Source organism: Xenopus tropicalis, chromosome 6 (assembly GCF_000004195.4).
Source record: "Xenopus tropicalis strain Nigerian chromosome 6, UCB_Xtro_10.0, whole genome shotgun sequence".
NCBI classification, from domain to species: domain Eukaryota; kingdom Metazoa; phylum Chordata; class Amphibia; order Anura; family Pipidae; genus Xenopus; species Xenopus tropicalis.
Genome location: NC_030682.2, coordinates 28,060,800 through 28,087,134, shown reverse-complemented (window position 1 = coordinate 28,087,134; position 26,335 = coordinate 28,060,800). Strand labels below are relative to the sequence as shown.

The 26,335-nt window shown below is 40.7% G+C and overlaps 1 protein-coding gene across 2 annotated transcripts; it reads left to right on the top strand.

Moving 5' to 3' along the window:
* The first annotated feature begins 86 nt into the window (after nucleotides 1-86).
* Nucleotides 87-23,396, top strand: arl5b (ADP ribosylation factor like GTPase 5B). 2 transcript variants are annotated; one of them, NM_001006743.1, is given in 6 exon segments: nucleotides 139-299; nucleotides 7,909-7,969; nucleotides 11,036-11,183; nucleotides 15,717-15,800; nucleotides 16,770-16,921; nucleotides 19,811-23,396. In NM_001006743.1, coding segments are annotated over 6 exon segments (540 nt in total). In that variant the 5' UTR covers nucleotides 139-253; the 3' UTR covers nucleotides 19,860-23,396.
* The last annotated feature ends 2,939 nt before the right edge of the window (nucleotides 23,397-26,335 follow it).

Below are 26,335 nucleotides of genomic sequence, written 5' to 3'. Positions count from 1 at the left end.
ATCACGTCGGACTAAAACCCCGCCCAATTAAAAGTGCCCTTGTGTGTCACATGGGCAGGATGCGTGCGCAGCCAGTGACAGAGCGGTGAGTGCAGCTGATGCGCACAGTCCCCCGGGCTGAACCATAGAGCGGCTGCATGGGGGTGGCGGAGTAAAGAGAGCAGCGCTCACGCCTATGTGATTGCTGAAGTGCAGAACGTGTATCCTCTCACAGCCTCCCGGGGAGACACGGCTGCCTCGGTGCCTGGAAGCGATGGGCCTTATCTTTGCCAAGCTATGGAACTTTTTCTGCAACCAAGGTAAATGTTTGCCTATTTCGTACCCGTATCTGCAGGCATGACCTCTATTAGGGTAGAGTAGGGAGGGCATTTGCCCCTGGTCCCTGGCTTGCAAGCTGTGGATTCAGGCAAATGCCAGAGGGGCTGCTGTAAGATGCCATAGACAGTCACTATTTATTGGGCTGGGGGGGGGGGCTGTTTGGCCCTATGTGTATTTGAAATGGTAGGGTCTGTTTTGAATGCCAGTCTGGTCCTGTTTGCCCCTGTGCCCACTAACAGCTGAGGGGCAAAACCATAGACACAAGTCAGAAAGGTATATTGTATAATGGCAGTTATTTGATATGCTTGTTATATACATTAGGGATTGCCAACCTGTGGACAGTTATTGGTGAACTGCAACTTTCAGCAGTCCCTTCCACCCCCACCCCCCCCATTGGATTTGTGGGTCAATAATAGCTGGAGGGCATGTAGGCAGTCTGTCATTTATTTTATTCTCTTCCTTCCAATGAGGTTCATTCTTCCCACGTAGCCAGGGCCCCCTTCTTTTCCAACTCTTGCCCTGACTCCCAGGGTTGATTCTGATGGCCTTGCATTTGTAGTAGCTGCTCCAATAGCGCAGACCATGCAATTGCACCAGAGAATAGCTCTGAAATTGGCTCTTTGCTCCCTGGTAAACTGCCACTTCCTGGGGCAAGATTGTAACCTCTTGTGGCAGAAACGCCCCTGTCACCGCCAGCAGTGATCCTCCGGGTGTGATTAGAGCAGGTTGTCATTAATAGAGCATACCTTTATGTCCAGCCATTCGTAAAATGAATGTGCCGAGCAGATAATTAGAGATTGATTATGAGTGCCTTCCCTACATCTCAGCAGAGAGTGTAAGATGCACATATCCTAGGGATACAGTCCTTCAGCAGAAACAGAAAAGCTTATGAGCATTAGTAATAACTGCAAACTAGGCTTATATATGATTTTTTGTGAAGTGTGCTTTCTGAATTGCTAACTGTGTTGGACTTTATAGCTGTAGAACTGCGATTCCCAGCAGCTTCTCCTAAAACTAGTAGTCGTGCTCCTGTTGCTGACGGATCTACAGTAATGGCCTTCGCGCTACCAAGCCACAAGCTGCCTTTGGCTATTGTTCAGCAATAGATAGAATGTAATATTTCCTTGCTGAATGTTTGCATTGTGGCTGACTTTAATATTATCCCTTCAGGGTTCCAATCAACCCCCTTCTAATGCTAATTTCCATATTACCTGTAAGTACTGCTTTAAATTGCAACTCACGCTGGTTTCTTGACAGCTTACTTGCTTTTCATTCCCTTTGCTATTAAATATATAACAAATGTGGAGGCTGGCATTAGTAAAAGCTATTGAAGAGATGAATAATCAAACTTCTATGGTACTGCTAAGGAGACCCAGCCAGAAGTAGACAGTTATACTGATATATGAGGTTCCTGCACGGAGCCCCTCCGATTGCATCAGGTGCTGTTATGCTAGTCCCTTGCCCATTCTGGCTGTTCTTTACATCTCAGCTGTATGTGCCCCAGGGGGATAGATTCACATTCAGCTGGCATTTGAGTTGGTGGTGGGTGTGGGCCAGTAGATGACTTCAAGGGATCTCTCTGATATTAAAGTTGGGTGCATTTCATTTGCAGCAAACAGTCTCTCTACTTGCCCATCACCAGCAAGTGCCAGTTTCTCGTCATTCAACAGCATTAATCAGTTTATCTGGCCACATGCCCAGAACCCATAGCCAAGACAGAACCTCTGAGTGTCTGGCCGCTTTGTAGATGCGCTTGACCTATCATGGTTATCAGGTTGGCTGCTGGCCCCATATTCGTATTGGTTTGTGGGGGGACTTGAGATTATGAAATAAAATTGATTACATTACAGTTCAGTTAGCAATGGCAGAATTGGGATCCAGGAATTGAGTTTGTAAGTTCCCCTTGTGTTAACCTTCAGGTGCCCTGGCCCAGAAATAAACTGGCAGGTTAATTGTCTTTTGTGTCACTGGGCGATGCAATTTATACACAGATCAATGTGCTCTTTGTGTTATGTCAGTGCCACATAAATAAAAGATGATCCTAATTATAACAGTCTATATGAATGGCCATAGGATTCCAGGCTTGCCTCTCACTTTATACCTTGTATGCTGTTAGTGCAATGAGGTGGAGCCACTTTCAGGTGTCCTATTACCAACGTGAAACCTGCCCAAAAAGTGCTCTCTCAGCCCCACTGCTACCAGGCTCTTTGATTTGTTTGCCACGTGACGCTTCTCTATTCTGAGAGCTTCCTCAGCAAATGCGGGAACCACTCGGGCTTTAGCTTTCCTTTTATTATACCACTTGAAGCTTATCGGTTGCTGAGGGTTGGAAAATGAGCCACTTTGTCTTTCTTGTGATGCTTGTATCACACAGTTTAGAGTCTGTGTGGCTATCATGTACCATATACTACATTGCCCACATTTAGTAACCTTTTATTAATACAGTATATCTGGCAGCCACAAGATTACAGTATTACTGTTACATTGTTGCCTCCTCCGTATCCAACATGCTCCCTCTGTATCTCCGGGTGTTCTACCTACAGATTCTCAGTGGAAGGAGAATGTATCTCTTGTGTTTTCCCTCCCCTGGGCCCCTTTGTTCTGTTTGTTGATAATATATTCTTGTTTCTAAGCCTAATTGCAGCTTTAGCCATTTGTACACTACGTGTCTAGGAGAAGATGTGTTTGTTTTTACATATTGATAGTGTAGTATAGTTGTTTTAAAGCATTGCTTAAAAAGTACTAATGTGAGAAATGGCAACTGCTTTTATTTCTGCCCAAAAACTGCTATAATTTGTTTGTTCTAAAAGTGACATCAGCCATTTAACTGCATATATTGCATTTTATTGCTGCTGTTTTATTGTTTTGCTGTATCTGTTTTCCATTTAAAGAGCTGTTAGAGTCCCCAGAAAAAGATTAGGATTGAAATTGTTCTATATTTTATAGTTTTTTTTATTAGGGTTGACATTTGGCTTGCATCCAAGACTTTTTACAGATTTTAGCTTGAGCTTTGGATTTGGTTTAGTGGAACCCTTAAAATAGGGATTCACCAAATCCAGGATTCGGTTTGGGATTCGGCCAAGATTTGGCCTTTAGTGGCAGGATTCGGCCGAACCCATGCTTCTGGCTGAACTACGTTCAAATCCTTAACATCACATGACTTTTTGTCATGCAAACATTATTTTTCACTGTAGCATAATTTGCATACGCAAATAAGGGTCCAAATCTCTCACAAAGAATTTGGGGTTTGGCTGAATCAAAAAAAATGGATTCTGTGCATCCCTACTTAAAATGACTTTAAAGGAGGCATTTAATATAACTAAAAATCTCTTTAATCTTAAAAGCAGTAGTGAATTATATATTGTGCTGGTTTCACTCTTGGCTAAAAATGATTATTACCTTTAAAAATGGCCGCCTTATTGGAGCTCGCTATAGATCTGCTACAGTCCCTGTTCTTATTTCAGTCAAGGAAAGGGCGTGTCCTAACAGTCCCTGCCAGAAGGCACAGCCCAAGGGGGATAGCCAATCACAGCCCAGCAGTCACACAAGCAAGGACATGCTACAGTTCCCTATCAGGTCAGGCTAGCTGCTGATTGGTTCCTTTGCTACAGTGCAGTGTGGTGAGTGCCGCCGGCTCCCCTGAGCAGCCTGGGAAAGGAGGCAGCAGGAAAGGGGCGGGGCTAGTAGGGTTTTTAAAGCACATTCCTTCTATATTTAAGAGAGTATAATGCATTGGCACATGCTTGTTTTTCACACAATATGTCTCCTTTAAAACAGTAGACAACTACACACAATTTTTTGTTGACACTAATGCAATATTTTGCTTTATGTAAAATTTTGTATATGCAAATTATGGTTCAAATCTGGTTTGGTATTTGGCCAAATTAAAAAATAATGTTTTTGTTGTGTCGCTAATATAATGTGCTACAGCTTGGAGATAAGGGAGCCCTCTGCCAGCGGAGATCAGTATCAGCAATCACTAGGCATTCAGTGTGCTGATCAGAAATGTGTTTCCAGTGGCCCATGCTAGCCTCTTTATGTGTGCGCTCGTATTATACTAATAATCTCCTTCTGAGTCCTTCCAATATCACCTCTCCTTGCTGTCTTCTTGCAACTCCATCACCTCTTTCACTGCTTAATGCTTTCGTCTCTGCTAATGACTATAGGTCCTTATACGAAAAATGTTAATACCTCTTGAAATCAATTTTCAAGATCAAACATCAGAATGTATTAGTGATCGTTGCTACATATCCTGCCAACAAATCAATGATATGACCTTGAATGTACTTCTGTGCGTTGATCTGATTTTCTGTAAGGGCACTTGCCTAGGGTGGCAGAGCTATTTATCACACCTTCCTTGGATTCCGTGGAGATGCAGTTACAGATAATCCTATCCTTGGAGCAAATGTTTAGGGGTGTTGTCCAGCATTGTAGTGACCTGGGCCCAACTTCTTTTTACCTATAGTATGAACAGGTGGACCAGTGGTGATTGCCATACACACGTGTGGTTAGATTTTGCAATTAGAATGATCAACTTCATAACCAGGTCCGCCTGACATGTAATAATACATGATTGCATTAATTATACCTGAACGGAATTTCCTAGGCTTCCTGTTCCATAGTTACTCTCGATTCGAGTCAGATGTCAGTCAGATAGTTTTGGCTTAATGCATGAACCAGTAATCAGTTAAAGGTGGCCATACACGGGCCGACTATAGCTGCCGATATCGGTCCCTTGGACCGATTCGGCAGCTAATCGGCCCGTGTATGGGGAGAGCAGATCGGCCTGGCCGACCGATATCTGGCCTGAAATTGGCCAGATCTCGATCGGCCAGGTTAGAAAATCTGGTCGGATCGGGGACCGCATCGGCTCGTTGATGCGGTCCCCGATCCGACTGCCCCATTGCCGCCCACATAATCCGATCGTCTGGCCCCAGGGCCAAACGATCGGATTATTATTTTTTTTACCTAAATGGCCCCCACTATCGCCCACCCGTAGGTGGGGATATCGGGGGAAGATCCGCTCGCTTGGCGACATCGCCAAGCGAGCGGATCTGCTCGTGTATGGCCACCTTAAGAGTAGCAGAATCTGAAATCAATAGCTTGTGGCGGAGATTCTTTTACACAGCAGTCATGGTTGACATAATACATTGAAAAATGTTCACATTTATATGACCTGCATCATATATGAAATGGAAGACCATAATTTACTTAAGAAACTCATTGCACAGTATCTGAGGCTTTGATGTCTGTATGATGAAATCTGCCTGTGTGAATAGGGACACACAGGTACCATTCCTGTTAGGGAAGAAGGCTGAAAGCTCTCCTGCAGAATTAGCCTTGTGTGCCATCAGTCTGGCTGCCCCTGGAACCATTGTGTCAGTGCTGAAATGCAAGAGTTTGTATTTCGGAGCCAATATCCGCCACCTGGGCTGACACAGTGGGTCTGGGTGCAGGAAAGAAGGCAGCTGATGCCAGCATAGGGGCTGATTCTACCCCTCCGTTTTTCCATAGGCCCAGATCAGCCCCATGTGACATCAGCTTTAAAGACAGCGTGGCGTTGGGCAGTATTTGAATAGAATATTTTTCCCAAGCATGTTGAGTTCAAACCTTTATCCGCCATTGATTTATACCCTGGTACCAAATAGCGAGACCAGTGGTTTATGCAAAGGTACACAAGCCACCCTGTCAAATCTCACCTTAATTGCTCTTCAGGTCAGGCCAATACAACACTATGGCAACCTCTGCATTACTTGTTTGTATTTCAGAAAAGTATATATTTTATATCAGTGCTATTTATAGCTGTGAAGTACATATTACTGAGCCTTTCAGTTAAAGGGTGTTCGATCAGGAATCCCTGCTGATATAGTCAGGAAATGCATCCCTCCCCTGCATCCCTCCATACAAGCAAAACAAAAAGAGCGGAATGTGCAGAGGAAATGATGGATAAAAAGCAGTGATCTGACACCGTTGGGGTTTGTGACTATTCCTTTGCCTGGAGCTAGACTTGTAACTGTGCCTAATGGGTCCCGCCCTTCCCTCGCTACCTGTTCCACGTGGCATCAGCTAAAGGAATGTTACATTTTGGTGTTTCGGTTTGCTAGACGGTGTGTGTCACATGTATGCGCACAAGCAGATAGCTGTAATTCCTTACACACGCATAACCTCTCTAACTTGTAGATTGTAAGCTCTTTTGGGCAGGGCTCTCTTCACCTCTTGTATTGTTTATTGATTGCCTTATATGTTACTCTTTATGTCCTATGTATGAAACCCACTTATTGTACAGCGCTGCGGAAAATGTTGGCGCTTTATAAATAAATGTTAATAATAATAACAAGTACCATATGTAACCTGACCACGTCTCAGCTGTACAAAGGAACACACCTATAAATGCATCAGTGAAACCATTGGTGCTCAGGTTCCCAAACTATTGCTAGTAGAGGCCGAGCCCAGTAGGCAGGTCAGGGGCAAGGCTTTGGTGATTGCATAGTTTTCTGTAAACCATGATTGAAAGCTATTTTTGCTTTTCATAAATATCTGTAATTGCATATTGTAGTCAGCATAGTCCATAATGCACTGTAACAGACTTGCTTACATAAGATGAGTTATATTGATACAAACTATTGTTGCAGTATTTCCTAATTGATACACAGTATTATATGTCTTCCCCTGATGCATTAAAGGGCAACCGTTGGTGAAAATTTGTTTTGCCCACCAGAGGTGCGGGCTAATGCAGTTGGAAGAAAGGTGCATTTTTTCCATAAAATGGTTTCTAACAAACACTATTCCACCCACATTAGGTAGCCATATAGAGACACAAGCATGCAAATAATGCAGGGAGACTCTCTAATTAAGCATATGTATGTGATCTCGTGGATAGCATAGCAAAAATGGCATATTTTGCACAAAATGGTATTGTTTCCATGAATAGATGCCCTTTACATACAGCTGCAAATGCTGCCATCCTGTATGTTTCAATTAGCTGGCCAATTTCAGTGCAGAACTCCAAATACTGTGCTTCCACCTAAGCATTATAAATTGGTAGTAGCTGCTCTGTAAGGTCCCTACTCACATAAGCACTGCAGCAGTTATGTCTTTTGCTAAGTACAGCTTTTGTTTGGTTATTCGTTTTTAATGAGTGTATAGAATTGCCATGATGCACTGTAAGATCTTCACTGAGAGGAGAGCAGGCATGGAATCTAAAAGAGGGTAGAATGGCAAAAGAACTCATTTATAAGCAGGGCCAAATCTTTTGGACCTCCTTGCATAGCCCTGTTTTTATGTCATAGTATAGGCAGATCTGCCTGTGTGTAGCATAGTGGTTAATTGGGAACCAGTTGACTAGTATAGAGCCAAATCCGGGCTTGGAGTACATGCTAGACAGACTGGATGCTGTGGGAAACCAGATTGACCAGTCTGCTGTGATTCATATACACGTGCTGCAAAAGGGATTTACTAGCATTTCTGGAATCTGCTTGTTTCAGTGCATATGCTGGCAAGTTTGCCCTCCACAGAGTACCCAGCTCTTGCATGGCAGGTAAAGTGAACAGATTTTCATTGTTTTAGTAAAAATATCTTTTTATATTTCAGAGCACAAAGTGATCATTGTGGGTCTTGACAATGCAGGAAAAACCACCTTACTTTACCAATTGTAAGTATGTATTCCATATCTCTAAAGCTTTGCTCTTTTCCCTTAAAGGGATCCCTCCCTTTAAAAACTTTCTTGCATCATGAAAGAAAATGTGATTCTAAGCAACTTTCTATTATACGTTTGTCACAGATATTCAGTGGTTTTAAAGTTATTTGTAAATAAAACTGAGAGCAGAGTTCATTTATCTCGTTCTGTGTAGTACAGAGAATGTAAATGGGCAAATTTTGCTTGTAGTACCAAAGTTGCTAACAATTACATTTTCTCATTATGCTAAATAGCTTTTGGGTGGCGTTCTCCTGTAATACTGCAAGGAATATTCTGAAACAATCCTTTGATCTATTTTATTCCCTTTTAATAAGTGGAATGCTGGTTGATCTGTACTGCATGAATCTAGAGGCCACTTGTCCGTCACTGAAAAGCTGAAGAATAGGTAAATTACAGTGCAACATGCAAAGAGCTATTTTCAACATTAATGGCCCTAGAGCTCTATGAGAGCAGGAAATGTATCTTACAGCAAATAGTGCAGCGCTGTGTAATGCTAACATGCATGTGTGTCTTGTCCCATTACAATGTAATTATAGCTAAGCTACTTTGATCACATGGTCTGATCACTAGTACCGTGTTCAAAAGGGTGAAAGTAAAATTAGCATGCCTTTATACTATAAGTACTTATGAGTATTTGTGGCGCTATGAAAATCATCTATACGGAGCAATTAAGTAGAATAAACCCCTGCAAATACCTCCCATTATAATTCTAATAAGATCATCTCTAATAGCCTAATGGTAGAGTAGATGTTCTGCTTCCCATAGAAGGAACCCTAGGGATTAGAATTATGTGGGAATCTGATACCTAGAGCCTCAAATAGGGAAATAGAGAGGGGGTGGATGGTACCCATGTAGGACATATTTACTATTCTTTTGTATCAGGAAAGCGCAACTGAAAGGCTGATTGCATTAATCCTAGGCCACATTTCTGCTCCGTCGGCTTCTAAAACCTCTAATGAAAATTGGATGTAACTTAATAATGTGAGTGTCCATTGCCTAATGCCATCGCAAGTGATTTCTTATTGCAGTGTAATCTAATCCCCCTTCTAAGAGTAACAACACTGTCCCATGTGAAAGGTTGTATCTCAGCACATCGTCAGCCTGAGCCAATTTCATTAGACCCTGAGGTGTACATGAAGGGATGTGACTTCCATAGCAATACATTGGCACGTACACTGATGGGCACATCGTACTGATCCACCAGAGCAGCCTGCTGTCTAGGTCACTGGGTTAGCTTAGTCCTGTTCTGGGTCTGCCAGTGACCTAAAACCAAAACATGACATAAATCAGGTCATTGGTTCACCTGGTTTTCCAGTTTGCCAAATGTCTTATTAATTTGGCTGGAAATCTTTGTATGAAATATATGTGCCTATGTGGCCAGCATTTGGTTCTGGTACCACCGAGCCCTGTCCTATGAGAATTTACGCTACAAAAGCTCAGTAGCATTGTTTACCTTGACTGTCAGTGCTGTCTGTTGCTACCAATGCAGTCTGGGGCTTAATACTTTTAATACCTGCTTAATTTAGCACAGCTAGGCAGATGCCTCCCACTTTAACTTGACTGACATCTTGACTGACATCTCAGGTTACAGTTGTGTTGCAATGTGATTATATACATTTTTACTAGTATAGAAAAAGCCAAAACTTGCAGCAACTGGAATGCAATGCGTTATTTTGTTAACATAAGTAATTGAGGTCCTCGGTCAGAAGGCACCTAGTGCAGAAGGGGAAATGGGGGCACATTTAATTGTATACTCCACTACATATGGCACCATGCATTGCATTGTATTGTATACACTTAAAGGAACAGTAACACCAAAACACAAAAGTGTATACAATTAATTACAATATAATGTACTGTTGCCCTACACTGGTAAAAGTTGTGTGTTTGCATCAGAAAGGCTACTACAGTTTAAATAAATAAGCTGCCGTGTAGCCACAGGGGCAGCCATTCAAAGGAGAAAGAGCTTAGGTTACATAGCAGATAACGGATAAAACACCATTATATTCTACAGAGCGTATCTGTTATCTGCTATGTAACCTGTGCCTTTTCTCCTTTGAATGGCTGCCCCCATGGCTACACAGCAGCTTTATTTGTATAACTATAGTAGTCTTTATGTAGCAAACACACAAACTTTACCAGTACAAGGCAACAGTATATTATATTTTAATTATTTTAAAGCTGATTTTTTTGTTTTTTTTGTGTTACTGTTCTTTTAAGAAAAGCTCTAACTGTACTGAGTTCAAGTTTTTTTTATTTTTTCCCTTCTTTTTATTAGTCTAGCAAAGGGCTCAGGGGTGGATTTGACCTCAAAGGCATTTATATGGCTGCCAACCTTCTCAATAGGCTTCTTTGTATAGAATCATCTGTTAAATAGTCTGGCTGGGGTACATGCTGTATGTCAGTTAATCTGCCTACGGCAAAGAAAAATGTTACAGGCGTATAGCCTGTCTCCTGTCCTTCCCAGCAGCACATACCATGCTATTCCCAAAAATACCCTGTTTGTAGGGGCCGAGGGCCCATTAGAGAATCCGATATAGCAGTTTTCCCACTCTCTAATGTTTTTTGAAAGCTGAATTTGGCTGTACAGCTGCAGCTCCCTAATTCCCAAGTATAAACACAGCAGCCTGAGTTGCGCTACTGCTAAAGGCTGTGACACTGGGCAGCGTCAGTGTCGCTTTAAACCCTTTGCATGCCTCCCACCATTGAATCTATGGTACCAGTGAGAGTGCCAGTATGCTAATTCTTTAGATTCTACAGTTCTGGGTCCCACAGTTATTGATACTGCTTTTCATGTTTCATAGCAGCACATGTCAAAGCAAGAACGGAGGGCCCTCGCCCTGACCCTGATTCCTACAGTTATTGAGTCTAGTGACATTAGTTCATTAGTATTTAGGGATAGGGACATTCTTGGATTATTGGGCTGAAGCCTGATGTTTGGAAACTGTATTTTAACACACATTTTATCTGGTTAGCAGAAAACACTTATCTGCTCTTTTTTTCCTCCTCTGCATTTAACAGTTTAATGAATGAAGTGGTGCATACATCTCCCACAATAGGAAGCAATGTAGAAGAAATAGTGGTTAAGAATACACATTTTCTAATGTGGGACATTGGCGGGCAAGAATCCTTGCGCTCATCGTGGAACACCTACTATTCCAACACAGAGGTAAAAACTTTCGTATGATTATTAAAGTACCTTAGGCATTTACCAGAAGGGCATGGAGAGTATTCAGTGTTCCAGGTTTACAGTTGATGGGCACCTGGTCCTCAGTCCAGTTGAGTGGTTCTGGAGCTGTACATTAATGCGTAACAAGAGAAAAGCAATTCCAAACAATTTTCCAATATAAGTTAAAATTTTAATTGAAAATATAAGGTAAGATCACAAGCGGGGGTGCCAAGTTGCTAAGCACTATGAGTTATCATACTGGCATGCCCGGATGGCACTCCATTTCTTCAATTCTGCACGTGCACCCTCCTAGGCTAGGCACAGTGCACACCTTGGTGGAGTTTTCATGAAAGTGCAGTAATAAATCCCTTCCACCGCTGCAGGCCACCCTGGGTGGGTGACCCCCACAGTTTTTAGTCACTGTTATATGAGGTACAGGTATGTGTAGATGTCCCTGCTGTAGCAGTTACCCATTATTTACAAGTAGGAGACCAGTTTCATTACAGTGCAAGAAGATTTTAGATGTCCTCAATTACAGGAAAGTAGTTATTATTTGTTGGCTGATTAAAAAAAAAAAATTGGTAGGCAAACATAGTTGGTTTTAGGACGTCCATGTCTGCCACATACTGAACATTCTGTGTTATGCAGGATTTCTGAATGCTTTTTTACTTCACATGGCTTCAGCCTTGGTTCCTTTGAAGCTCTGTAAGTGTTTGTTTAGTTCCCTTCTGCGTGTGAGCTACTGTTTGTCTTTCCATGATTATCCCATATGCCACATATGCCTCAAGTTCCCAGGCTTCCCTCCCCAGCCACTTTACTTGCTTACAAAGTGCTCTTGCCACTTATATTAACTATTGAATGGGAATAAATTTGCCCCTGAGTTCCATGCATAAGAGACAGTAGTGCTCAGTTGTAGGGTGCAGCTTGTGCTACATCTTTGTAAACCCCCCAACCATAAGGCAGATTTCGTTGTGACCCCAGTAGTTAAACTGGCCTGCAGTTTATTATGTGGATGGCAGTATTACACTAATGGGATCATTTATATATATATATATATATATATATATATATATATATATATATATATATATATATATATATATATATATATGGAATAGTCAGTGCACACGTAGCCAAACCAGCCCCCACCGTTTGTTGCAAAATATAGGAAAAGAAATGCAACTCTGCATCGAAAGGTTATTTTTCACATTCAGTTAAAATAAATTGTTTGTAACCCAATATTGGCAACCTTTCGATGCACACACTGAAAATGCAATAGCAAAAAAATCCAGTAGCACACTGAAATTATAAACCCTGCAAAAATGTGTTTATTTGCCCAAGTACATACAAAAAAGCAACGTTTCGGGCCCCTCTGGGCCCTTTCTCATACCGAAAATGCAGGCATAGAAAAGCCAATGAATAGCCCTGTGTGCCATTATCCTTAAAGGAACAGTAACACCAAAAAATGAAAGTGTATAAAATTAACTAAAATATAATGTGCTGCTGCCCTGCGCTGGTAAAAGTTGTGTGTAAAAGTTGTAAGTCTACTATAATTTATATAAATAAGCTGCTATGTAGCCATGCAGGCAGCCATTCAAAGGAGAAAAGGCACAGGCACATAGCAGATAACAGATAAAACACTATTGTATTCTACAGAACTTGTCTGTTATCTGCTATGTAACCAGTGCCTTTTCTCCTTTTTTCCAGCTTGAATGGCTGCCCCCGTGGCTACACAGCAGCTTATTATATAAATTATAGTAGTGTTACTGTAGCAAACACACCAGTTTTACCAGTGCAGGGCAGCAGTGCATTATATTTTTATTACTTTAAAGCTCTTTCATTTTTTGGTGTTACTGTTCCTTTAAGCTCATTAGCCAACTATGAGAGGAAGTAAATCCCATCCCTTTTGGGGACTAATGAAAAGGGAGGTGACATAGTAATTAGGTTTAAAAAAAAAAAAAAAAGATGTGTCTATGGAGTTTAACCTTGTGTTGTGCTTGCTGAGTCTGTTTCTCAGTTAAGGTTATGTACTGTATGTGACATGCTATTGTCAGCTAAGGAGGTGTCCTTCTGAAAGCCTGTGCATTTAAATGTAAGTTCTCTCTTGACACTGCAGTGTTGGATTTATGTATAATAGCACCACCCCATGCAATTGTATATTTTATTTATTAAAACAGAATTTTACAGTTGAAAAAAATGTAAACCCTTGAAACAAATTAAAGGGGTGGTATACACCCTTGTTTAACACAAGTGCATTGAATAGGGCTTTTTCTAAACATACTTTTTGCCTATTTTAATCAAACTTTTTTTTTTTTTTACCTGAACAAGACTATTGGGGAGCATGAAGTTACTCCATGTTTGGTCCTTGTAAGGTAGATAATTAGATTACTTGTGTACCACGCCATCCCTTTCCCTGAGTCCATTATGCAGGGCAATTATCTGTGCAATGGTAAAGGTAGTATGATTATCAACCTCACTAGTACCAAACATGCAGTAGCTTCAGTTTTCCTGTATGCCCTGTTTATTGAGGGTGCAATTGTGTTTCTGATGAGGCAAGAGAGGTTAACATGCCCCCCCCCCCGTGCTTCTGCCTTCTGTTTGCACTTAACTCTAGCTTTCCTACCACCTACACTTTCTCTTGCATGTATTAGAGAAACCATAACATTATGGGGCACATTTACTAACCCACGAACGGGCCGAATGCGTCCGATTGCGTTTTTTTCGTAATGATCGGTAATTTTGCGATTTTTTCGTATTTTTTGCGATTTTTTTCGGCGTCTTTACGATTTTTGCGTAAAAACGCGAGTTTTTCGTAGCCATTACGAAAGTTGCGCAAAGTCGAGATTTTTTCGTAGCGTTAAAACTTGCGCGAAACGTCGCACCATTTAAGTTTTAACGCTACGAAAAAGGCGCGACTTTGCGCGCAAGTGTTAACGCTACGAAAAAATCGCGACTTTGCGCAACTTTCGTAATGGCTACGAAAAACTCGCGTTTTTACGCAAAAATCGTAAAGACGGCGAAAAAATCGCAAAAAATACGAAAAAATCGCAAAATTACCGAAAAAGTCGCAAAATGTTCGTTTCCAATCGGAATTTTTCCAATTCGGATTCGAAATCGTGTCTTAGTAAATCAGCCCCTTTGACTTGCTCTGGGTTAGTTCGTTTATCTGCTGGTATTAGTGGTACATGCATTTTTCATAATACAGGTGTTGGACCCCTTATCCGGAAACCCATTATCCAGAAAGTTCCGAATTACAGGACGATCATCTCCCATAGCCTCCATTTTAATTAAATAATTCACATTTTTAAAAATGGTTTTCTTTTTCTCTGTAATAATAAAACCGTACCTTGTACTTGATCCCAACTAAGATATAATTACCCCTTATTGGGGGCAGAACAGCCCTATTGGGTTTATTTAATGGTTAAATGATTCCCTTTTCTCTGTAATAATAAAACAGTACCTGTACTTGATCCCAACTAAGATATAAGTCATCCTTATTGGAGCCCAAACAATCCTATTGGGTCTAGTTACTGTTTAAATATTTTTTTTTTTAGCAGACTTAAGGTAGGAGATCTGAATTACAGAAAGACCCCTTATCCGGAAAACCCCAGGTCCCAGGCATACTGGAAAACCGATCCCATACCTGTACATATAATTGTAACACTATATAGAATTTCAATGCAATGATAATGGGTAAGGCCACAACAAAAAATAATTCTCTAAAATATGCATCTTTATACATGAAACTGTAAGGCAGCAGTGAAACTGAAGTTCCCCTAGGTATTTTGCCCAGTGGCTGTGAGAGGAATGCAGACAGTCCAGATGCACTGTGTACACTGGGACTAGTATTTCTTTTCAGCTGCAAACATGCAGTAAATCATTCAAATAGTATATTAGCCTGGGGGTGCAAGTTGCTTTTCGTAGCCTCCGAAAATATATATATTCTTAAGGAGAGTCTTTCACCAACTATAGGTAAATTGTAGTCCAATGACTCCATCCCCACCAACAGGAAAACGGAGATGAGCTACTTTCATGTATTCATTGTATTTCTTTTTGCGTTGCTATTAAAGGAACAGTAACACTAAAAAATTAAAATGTTTTAAAATAATTAAAATATAACGTACTGCTGCCCTGCACTGGTAAAAGTTGTGTTTGCTTCAGAAAGACTACTATAGTTAATAGAAATAGCTGCTGTGTAGCCATGGGGGCAGCCATTTAAATTGAAAAAAGGAGAAAAGGCCCAGGTTACATAAGAAGATACCAGATAAACTGTGTAGAATACAATGGGAATCTGTTACTTATCTGTTATCTGCTTAGTAACCTGTGCCTTTTCTCCTTTTTTAAATTTAAATGGCTGCCCCCATGGCTACACAGCAGGGTATATATATAAACTGCAGTAGTGTTTATGAAGAAAACACACAACTTTTACCAGTGCAGAGCAATAGTATATAATATATTAATTATTTCTATTACACTTTCATTTTTTGGTGTTACTGTTCCTTTAAGTATCCTTTTATGCCTCTGTTTCCCCAGTTCATTATCCTGGTAGTAGATAGCACTGACAGAGAGAGACTTTCCATAACAAAGGAAGAACTCTACAGAATGCTGGCTCATGAGGTAGGTTACCAACCAGTTTGCGGGTTCATACTTTTCTCACTGCGTGCCAATATTTTGTCAAGTTCCCTTTATTGACTATATTTGCCTGACAAATGAGCTTATTTCGCCTTTAGATGGGGCTAGCGGGGGAGAGTTTGGGGCATGCTGGCCTGCTTGTTTGGGCTACTTAAATAAGATTGTTTAAATGTCTGAATTATCTCCTTGTGCCATTTTCCTAATGCTGCTGTTTTCTAAGTCTAGTCAAATTTGCCCAAGCCATCCTACCCAGTTAGGCATTTGATTTCATTATTTTGACTGTTCTAGACTGTCAAGCTACTTACTGATTGGTTGCTTATTATAGGCAATATGAAGCTGGTGTTAGTTAATGAACCCTAGCATTCCTTAGAGGGATACCCTGCTGGTTAAATCTGCTTCTTACCCTAGGCACTGATGGCACAAACATAGGCTGGCAGATTAAAGGGGGGCCTTGGGAGCCTATATATTGAACTTTTTTAGAATTTCCATTAATTTCCATTGGTACTGAAGTCTTATTAGGGCTTTACATAAGCTCTTTTGGGCAGGTCTCTCTTCACCTCTTGTATCGGTTATTGATTGCTTTATATGTTACTCGGTATGTCCAATGTATGAAACCCACTTATTGTACAGCGCTGCGGATTATGTTGGTGCTTTATAAATAAATGTTAATAATACATGAAGCCGGATATCACTATAAACTCAATACAGGACATTCTGTTCTAAGAACAGACCTGTTGCAAATAATCTGCATGATATCTACATAGCCAAAAAACAATGTTATGGTGCTTGTGTGCTCTCGACCAAAAAATAACGTTATATTTAATTATTTTAACATTGTATATGTGATTCATAAACCGTCTGTATGGCATCAAATGTAATATGGTGGGTTATTCTCCTTTTTTATATAATTGCAAAGATTGTGCCTCTGGGAATAAAGGTAGCTTTTGTCTTTAGGATCTGCGCAAGGCAGCGGTTCTGATCTTTGCAAACAAGCAGGACATTAAAGGGTGCATGTCGGCGGCGGATATATCGAAATACCTCACACTTAGCTCAATAAAGGATCATCCGTGGCACATCCAGTCCTGCTGTGCGCTCACAGGAGAAGGGTATGTGCAAGAACCTACCTCCTATGTTCATTTACCCTTTAATAATAAGTCATTTATTTAAAAAAAATATTTATAAATCTTTTTCATCCAACGTTTTGGTCCATCTTCTCGGGTGATTATTACCCACATTATAAAACCTTAGCCTATGTAAAAAAAATCCTTTCTATCTTGGTACAGGTGTGGGATCCCTTATCCAGAAAGCTCCGAATTATGGAAAGCCCATCTCCCATAGACTCCATTTTAATCAAATAATTCAGAATTTTAAAACTGATTTCCTTTTTCTCTGTAGAAATAAAACAGTACCTTGTAATTGATCTCAACTAAGATATAAATAATCCTTAATGGATGCAAAAAAAATCCTATTGGGTTTTATTAATGTTTTATTGATTTTTTTTAGTAGACTTAAGGTATGGAGATCCAAATAACGGAAAGACCCCTTATCCGGAATAGCCTTGGTCTTGAGCATTCTGGATAACGGGTCCTATACTTGTACCAAAATTGTAAAGGAAATCCAGGTAAGTGTTATAATGTGATCTCACCACTAAGTGCATGTGCATTCATATAATTTAATCAGAAGGCAGGTCAGCCCTTAAACAGAGATAAGGGCATAAACCTTGAGCATAAGGGAACAGATAAGGAAAGCCATTAGCGTGGGCATGTATAGAACTTTCCTCAAATGAAATGAATGGCCTATTACAGCCACAAATTTGTCTTTGTCATGAGTGATGGCTGTGTTAAAGGAACAGTAACACTAAAAAATTAATATATTTTAAAGAAATTAAACTATAATGTTCTGCTGCCATGCACTGGTAAAAGTTGTGTGTTTGCTTCAGAAACATTACAAGAGTTTATATAAACCCTGGTGTGTAGCCATGGGGGCATTCATTCAAAAGAAGAAAAGGTACAGGTTATATAGCAGCTAACAGATAAACCCTGTAGAATACAATGGTGTCTTATCTGTTATCTGCTATGTAACCTGTGCCTTTTTTCCAGCTTGAATGGCTGCCCCCATGGCTACACAGCAGCGTATTTATATGCACTATAGTTGTGTTCCTGAAGCAAACAACCCAGTTTTACCATTGCAGGGCAACAGTACATTATATTTCAATTACTTTAAAACACTTTAATTTTTTTGGTGTTACTGTTCCTTTAACCCAGTGTGGTTTTCCTGTCACTGAATCACAGTTCTTGGTGCACGTGGGATTCAGTTAGGCCCCTCTTTAACATTAGCGATGCCTTGGAATGGGTAGGATGGGGCTTAGGCTTCATCACCAGTGACGGACATGAGCACAGAGACAACATCCGTGAAGGATCTCAGAGGAAGCCTTTGGCACTATGGTGACAGAAATGATTCATTGAAACAATAACATTGTTCTAAAGTGACACCATGTTTAAGGTGAAATTTAATTTCTTATCCCTGCTTCAAAGTGGTAGAGATTAAAGGAACCCTGAAGGAGCAAGCCTGAAAAGTGTCCAGACACGCCTTTACAAATTGGGTTTGTTCCTTCAACCATTTGCTACCAGGGGTGGATTCCCTCCTGTTGACATCTTTAAAAACAGTTATATATTGCTAATTTCATGTGTATGTGGCACCAGAAACACTGCAAAGTACAAGTACAGTGGCTTGCAAAAGTATTCGGCCCCCTTGAACTTTTCCACATTTTGTCACATAACAGCCACAGACATGAATCAATTTTATTGGAATTCCACGTGAAAGACCAATACAAAGTGGTGTACACGCGAGAAGTGGAAGGAAAATCATACACGATTCCAAACATTTTTTACAAATAAATAACTGCAAAGTGGGGTGTGCGTAATTATTCAGCCCCCTGAGTCAATACTTTGTAGAACCACCTTTTGCTGCAATTCCAGCTGCCAGTCTTTTAGGGTATGTCTCTACCAGCTTTGCACATCTACAGACTGAAATCCTTGCCCATTCTTCTTTGCAAAACAGCTCCAGCTCAGTCAGATTAGATGGACAGCATTTGTGAACAGCAGTTTTCAGATCTTGCCACAGATTCTCGATTGGATTTAGATCTGGACTTTGACTCGCATACAGACCCATACTGACCTATCTATACACTCACATACAGACCCATACTGACCTATCTATCCACTCACATACAGACCCATACTGACCTATCTATCCACTCACATACAGACCCATACTGACCTATCTATCCACTCACATACAGACCCATACTGACCTATCTATACACTCACATACAGACCCATACTGACCTATCTATACACTCACATACAGACCCATACTGACCTATCTATCCACTCACATACAGACCCATACTGACCTATCTATCCACTCACATACAGACCCATACTGACCTATCTATCCACTCACATACAGACCCATACTGACCTATCTATCCACTCACATACAGACCCACACTGACCTATCTATCCACTCACATACAGACCCACACTGACCTATCTATCCACTCACATACAGACCCATACTGACCTATCTATACACTCACATACAGACCCATACTGACCTATCTATCCACTCACATACAGACCCATACTGACCTATCTATCCACTCACGTACAGACCCACACTGACCTATCTATACACTCACGTACAGACCCACACTGACCTATCTATCCACTCACGTACAGACCCATACTGACCTATCTATCCACTCACATACAGACCCATACTGACCTATCTATACACTCACATACAGACCCATACTGACCTATCTATCCACTCACATACAGACCCAAGCCCCTTTTAAAGACATTAACAGAATCTGCCTAAGATGCCAAACAGAAGACATGTAGGTAGTCCCAGACAGAGCCCCACTGAGTGACCTAGGCAAGCTCACAGAAAGCCGCCATAACATTCTCTCACTTTCTCCGTTTGTGCAGGTTGTGCCAAGGCCTCGAGTGGATGACTTGCCGAACCGGAGTGAGATAACCGTTACAGCCAGAAAGGACTTCTATTTATTCAATGAACTTGTACAGTCTTAAAGTACTTTTCTACACACTAAAGCATTACGTGCTTAATTTATAACAGATCAAACCTCTCTCTGAGCCACACTTGATTCAAGTGCAGCTATGTCTAAAAGAACCACAGTGTTTGGCCGCGCGTCAGGACCTCATTGGGAAAATTCTTTGGTGTCTTATTGATGCCTACTTACACTGCAAATGTATTTTATCTCCCTTCAAGACCGACTTGTAGCTAGCCCTTTATCCCCTTTGGTGCTTGTATTTTAAAACTCTTTCATCAGTCAATATTTACCATGTTTTCCATTTTTATTCAGTGTATCAATGACCAGCAGCCAGAACTGCTAAACTGGAAATCTGAATTTTCCAATTGATCAGACAGACTGTTACCATTCTCATTTTCCCGCTACCTCTGCGTCACTACCATGCAATATATATTCTAGGCAAACTCCTAATCCAGCTACAGCTGGGAATTGTAGTTCATTGGCTGGATGGGTGCACATTCACATCCCTCCCATAAAGGGGCAGGTTTTTTCTGTGCTGCAGATTCTGGATTCGCAATACCTGAAATAGAATGTAATCCATGGCCATGTTTATAATGTATTCTCCTTTTTATGTTTTATTTAGGGCTTTTCAACAAACTGACAATTCCTTTCCCAAATGCCAATGAGAGAATTTTCTTTAGCTTGTGTTCGTGCATGGGCTATGCCACAGGCAAGTCTTTCTCTTTGGCTGTATGTGGGTAGGGAACAATCATTATTAAAACTGAATTGTGAAGTGAAGGCAGAGTACAATAAGCTATGAAGCCAGTGTATTTAAAGAGGATGAAGAATCGTCCAAGTAAGTTAAGGGTTTCTATAGTCTGTTTTGTATTGTGTATTCATTATTGAGCTGCCTTATCTTCCAGCAAGCAGCATAAGTATACATGGAACCTAAGAGTTAAGCTGACCATACATGAATAGATGAACTCATTTGGCAAGGTCGCCAAAGGAAAAGGGGACTTTCCCTGATATGTCCACCTTGAGGTGGGTGATATCAGATTGGTCCAAATGATTGGATCACCCCGATGAGATGCAGGCCATTGGCAGCTTTTATCGGTCCTTGTATGGCCACCTTAACACAGTAGGCACTGGTTATACTTGCTTCTGATTGGCTCCTTCTGCTCTGAAAAGAGAGAATGGACAGTGACCAGTTAGGCTTCTGCTGCATTGGAGACAGCTGCTTAAAGCCGTCAGGTGGACCTGAGCCTGTATCTTTGTAACAGTAGGAATAAAGATAGGTACTACATAATAGGGCTCATTTACAATGCAATGAAAATTGCAGTTTTTTTTTTATGAATAAATCGGAAGAATTTACAATGTTCAGTTGTACAAGAAGAAATCCTAATGGTTCATCTATGGGGTGCTGCATGTTCAGTACTGTTTATGGGAGGGGGAGGCTGCACTGGACAGAATATTTGGCACATTGTTTAAGCTCAGATTGTTTAATTGGATTCTGCCCTTATGGTTCTCTTTTGGACTCAATTTGCACATCAACTAGGTTTTTTTGGGTTTTTTTTCTGAATTTTACTTTTGCAGTTTTTCATGCTGGTTATAAAGCTACAAACCTGCCTGAGAAGGTTCCTGCAGCTCGTTGAAATCAGAGGGCATCTGTTCCTGTACATCTTTGCACATCGTTGAATTAGACTTTAAGCTATGAAATATACTTCTTCCCCCATTGCCCCCTTCCCCGGCCTTTACCTTCCCCTTTAATACCGGCTTGTGTACACTACTTTCCTCTTGATACTTTTATATTGTATGTGTTCTAGTTTAACTGTGAGAGGATGTGCTTCTTTTATAGCCGATACATGGGTCCGTGCATTACGGATCAGATTCTGTTTGCTATTGGATATTTTACCTTGGAACTGAATGTTACAAACTTGTTTTACTTCTCCATTTTGTTTTTTTTGTTTGGTGCTTTTAAAAGTGTTCTGGAAAGCTTGATTTTTAAACACTTCAGCATTACATTTGAATTAAATGTTTTAGCCAGGCATCTTTATTGTAACTTTTTTTTTTTAATTCAGTGTAGTCTTTTAACATTAAATAAAATTTGTAGTCTAAAGTATTTTTATGGCTTTTTTTTTTTTCTATTAAACGCCCAGAATCTCATGTAAGTGCCGGTATCCTGGCCCGGAATCTCATGTAAGTGCCGGTATCATAGAGAATAGGGCCCGGAATCTCCTGTGTCGTTATCATAGAGAATAGGGCCCGAAATCTCATGTAAGTGCCGGTATCATAGAGAATAGGGCCCCGAACCTCCTGTAAGCGCTGGTATCATAGGGAATAGGGCCCGGAATCTCCTGTGTCGTTATCATAGAGAATAGGGCCCGAAATCTCATGTAAGTGCCGGTATCATAGAGAATAGGGCCCGGAACCTCCTGTACGTGCCGGTATCTCAGAGAATAGGGCCCGGAACCTCCTGTAAGTGCTGGTATCCTAGGGAATAGGGTCCGGAATCTCCTGTAAGTGCCGGTATCATAGAGAATAGGGCCCGGAATCTCCTGTAAGTGCCGGTATCATAGAGAATAGGGGCCGGAAACTCCTGTACGTGCCGGTATCATAGAGAATAAGTCCCGGAACCTCCTGTAAGTGCCGGTATCATAGAGAATAGGGCCCGGAACCTCCTGTACGTGCCGGTATCATAGAGAATAGGGCCCGGAACCTCCTGTACGTGCCGGTATCCTAGAGAATAGGGCCCGGAACCTCCTGTAAGTGCTGGTATCATAGGGAATAGGGTCCGGAATCTCCTGTAAGTGCCGGTATCATAGAGAATAGGGCCCGGAATCTCCTGTAAGTGCCGGTATCATAGAGAATAGGGGCCGGAAACTCCTGTAAGTGCCGGTATCATAGAGAATAAGTCCCGGAACCTCCTGTAAGTGCCGGTATCATAGAGAATAGGTCCCGGAATCTCCTGTAAGTGCCGGTATCATAGGGAATACAGTCCAGAATCTCATGTAAGTGCCGGTATCATAGGGAATACAGTCCAGAATCTCATGTGTTATTATTTGAAATTCTTCATCATTGACAAACAAAATGTTCTTGTGTTTTGACTTAAATGGTAAAATGTAATAATTCTCGACTATCCTCAACTGTGTAAAAGGCTTCAGCTAAAACACACACTGTCCCCATTGGCTTGAATGGATCTAGGCAGGTTTCATCTCGCAATTTATTGACAAAATACAGGGGCATTACTTCAATACCAAAGTTTTTAGAAGGAAAAAATACATTAACAATAATAAATGGCAAAAAGTATAATCTGTGCAACAATTGCATTTATCCGAAAAATGTCCTTTAACATTAATGGCTGTGTGCGCCCCACCCCACCAGGCATTCTTCTGTATTTTGTGGGTTACTGGTCCTACAGCAAATCCCTGCACATCTCTTTCCCCACACAGGGCTTCATCAATGTTAATAATGCTGTAACCATTATATATGTAATAAAAAGCACCATGATTGCCCAGGAGCAGTAACCCATGGCAACCAATAAGATCTTTGCTTTTAAACAGGTGACTGGTAAATTCTCAGCAGAGAGCAAGGGCTCCAAAGCAGAACTCTGTTTAATTGCACCTTGACTCCAAATGGCAAACTAAAGATGAGATTATGACTTAGGTTACACATTGATGGGTGGAAACAGATAAATTATTTTTTTTTTTTCTTTCATTTAGCCCAAAAGAAGTTTGTTTCTTCCAGTAGGAAATAACTGGATTTTATCAGGTCTGTATTTAAATCCTAGTGAATATGGGAAGCTCTTTAAAAGTTTCTGTTTAGAAGAAATGATCAAAGCGCTACTGGAATAAACTAGCAAAGTTGTAACATTAAAAACTGCAAACATGGCCCAGTTTTGCTTTAATGGGGCCTGTGCTGTCTCATTTATGGTTACAGTTAAAATAAATAGGTGTTTTTTTTATCCAGGTTTACTGCAAAAAGTCAAGGCCATATAATAAAAATCTATACAGGTATGAGATCTCTTATGGAGCCCATCTCCCATAGACTCCATTATAAGCACATAATTCTAATTTGTAAAAATGATTTATTTTTTCTATGTAATAGTAAAACAGTACCTTGTACTTGATGTGCTGAGTAACCGCTACCAAACATACTGAGGCTTTACAAAAGATTTAATAATCTAATAAACACAGGCTTCAGCCGAAACATATACTGTAAGAAAGGGTAGAAAAACAACACCCGACACCCAGGTTCAAGCAGAATTCAGGGCAGGCAGCAAATATCGGGCCACAGTCAGAGCCAGGGAGTCAGAACACAGAGGACAAGGGCAGGGCAGGAATGGTAAAGAAAAGTCATTGATATTAACATCTAGGCCAAAACTACAGTGCCTGGTTCCAGTGGGGGTCACTGACCCCACTCTCAAAAAAATATTCCTCTGTAAGACTACAACTTTATTGTTAATTTCCATTTGGCCCCTTTCCTATTCTAATTCCAGTCTCTCAATTAACTCACTCCCAGACGATTTGGTCATTTACGGGGCCTTTCCTTGGGAGAACTTTTAGTTTCCCTGGAAAACAATTGATTTTTTTTCAGGACAACCTACGCTTTCAAAATTTGCTAGAATTTTTGTGTAATTCCACTTCTGTAACACGATATAGACTTCTATATGTCTAAAAAAAAATGGAAAAAAAACATTTTTCATAATAAAAACACATATACCAGTCACATAAATTATTTTATGCACTGCTTTGGAAAATCTCATATCTCCTGAATGTGCCAATACCAAATATATATAGTTTTATGGAGATTACTTGTATAGGTCAAAAACAAAGAAAGCTGCATACCGTATATACTCGAGTATAAGCTGATCCGAATATAAGCCGAGGTACCTAATTTTACCTAAAAAAACTGGAAAAACTTATTGACTCGAGTATAAGCCTAGGGTGGGAAATGCAGCCGCTACAGCTAAGTTTCAATAATCAAATTATTTAATAAAAGGACACTTACATGACTTATATGTTGTTTTCTCCTAACAGGGGCACCAGCCCAGGGTACAAGGTAAGCGATTGAAATCACTTGGCGGTGCCTAACATTTTGGCACCCCCAATGACTTAGCCTTTCCTTGTCCTTTAAGTGACACAAGGCTATATTTATTGGCTATTCAGGTGGTAGGTTAAATCTTGCCAATCCAGCTTTTTGACCCCCAAGCCAATGATCAGATCCCACGGTGGGTCCTGTGCTGACTTGCAGAGAAAGCATTACATGGGCTGCTCTAGTGATGTGCTGGATGACCTGCAACCTGTGGAACCCGTGGGTTTTCCCTTAGCTCAGGTGGGTTAGGTTTAAAATTTGGGTGACCATTGCGGATTTAGGGTGTGGGTCAGACTGGGGAATTACTCTCTTCCTCTGCTCCTGAAATGTCCCTGTCTTGGAACCTTGGAGAGTAGTGATGGCACGGATTTGCAGCGAATTTCCGCAATTTGCCAATGGTGAAATGTTTAGGGAAACTTCAGCAAAAATTCGCTGCGGAAAAATTTGTTGCGCATAAAAAAAGTTGTGGTCACGTCAAAATGGGCACGCCCACGGCAAAATAAAGGTGTGTGCAACAAAAAAAAGAATCGGGTGACAAAAAGTTGCGCAACAAATGTTGGCGGATTTTTCGCCGTTTCGCAAATTTTACGGTGAAGCGAAATGGGACAGATTTACTCATGACTAGTACAGAGCGAAAAGACATGGGTATGGGTTGGGTACGGGTCCTGCAATGGCAACATTTTGTGGGTTACGGTTGGGTGCGCTCCTGACCCGATCATCCCTTTCCTGCTCACTGTGGTGTGAGTGCCATTTCCAGCCAGCCTGATTAATGTCTGATTGAGCAGCAACTGGACTGAGGGGCATTCGTTTTATTACAAAGAAGTTTAAAGGGGTGTTTAAACTCGTTTTTTTTTTTTTTTTTTTTTTCAAAAAATATTAAACAACTTCTAAATGTAAATGAAACAAATTCAGTGGTTTCACATATGCACCTTAATCATTTTAGCATCATTTTAGGCCACTGATTTGCACCATTTGCTTGTCCAGCACAAGTTCCAATGATATTAAGGGGCTGATTTATCATTTAAACATGATTGTTTTCCACAATTCAAATATTTTTTGTACAAAAACTCCCAAATTCGAATTATGGTTGTCAAAGCTTGAATGTTTGATATTTATTAAGAGCAAAACATTTGAAAAACTTGAATGTAAAACTTCAGCATGTAAAAGCTTGCGAGTTCATATGGAAGCCAATGAAAGTTGCCCTAGCCAAAATATAAGATTTATTAAATTTGGAAACTTGCAAAAGATTCTAGGATTTGGATGACCCCCAAACCAATTCCTGGATTTGATGCATCCCTAGTTCCTATGGAAATCATACTCTGCTGTTTCAGAATTTCCTGTTTTTTATTTTCTCCCCAAGAATCTTCAGAAT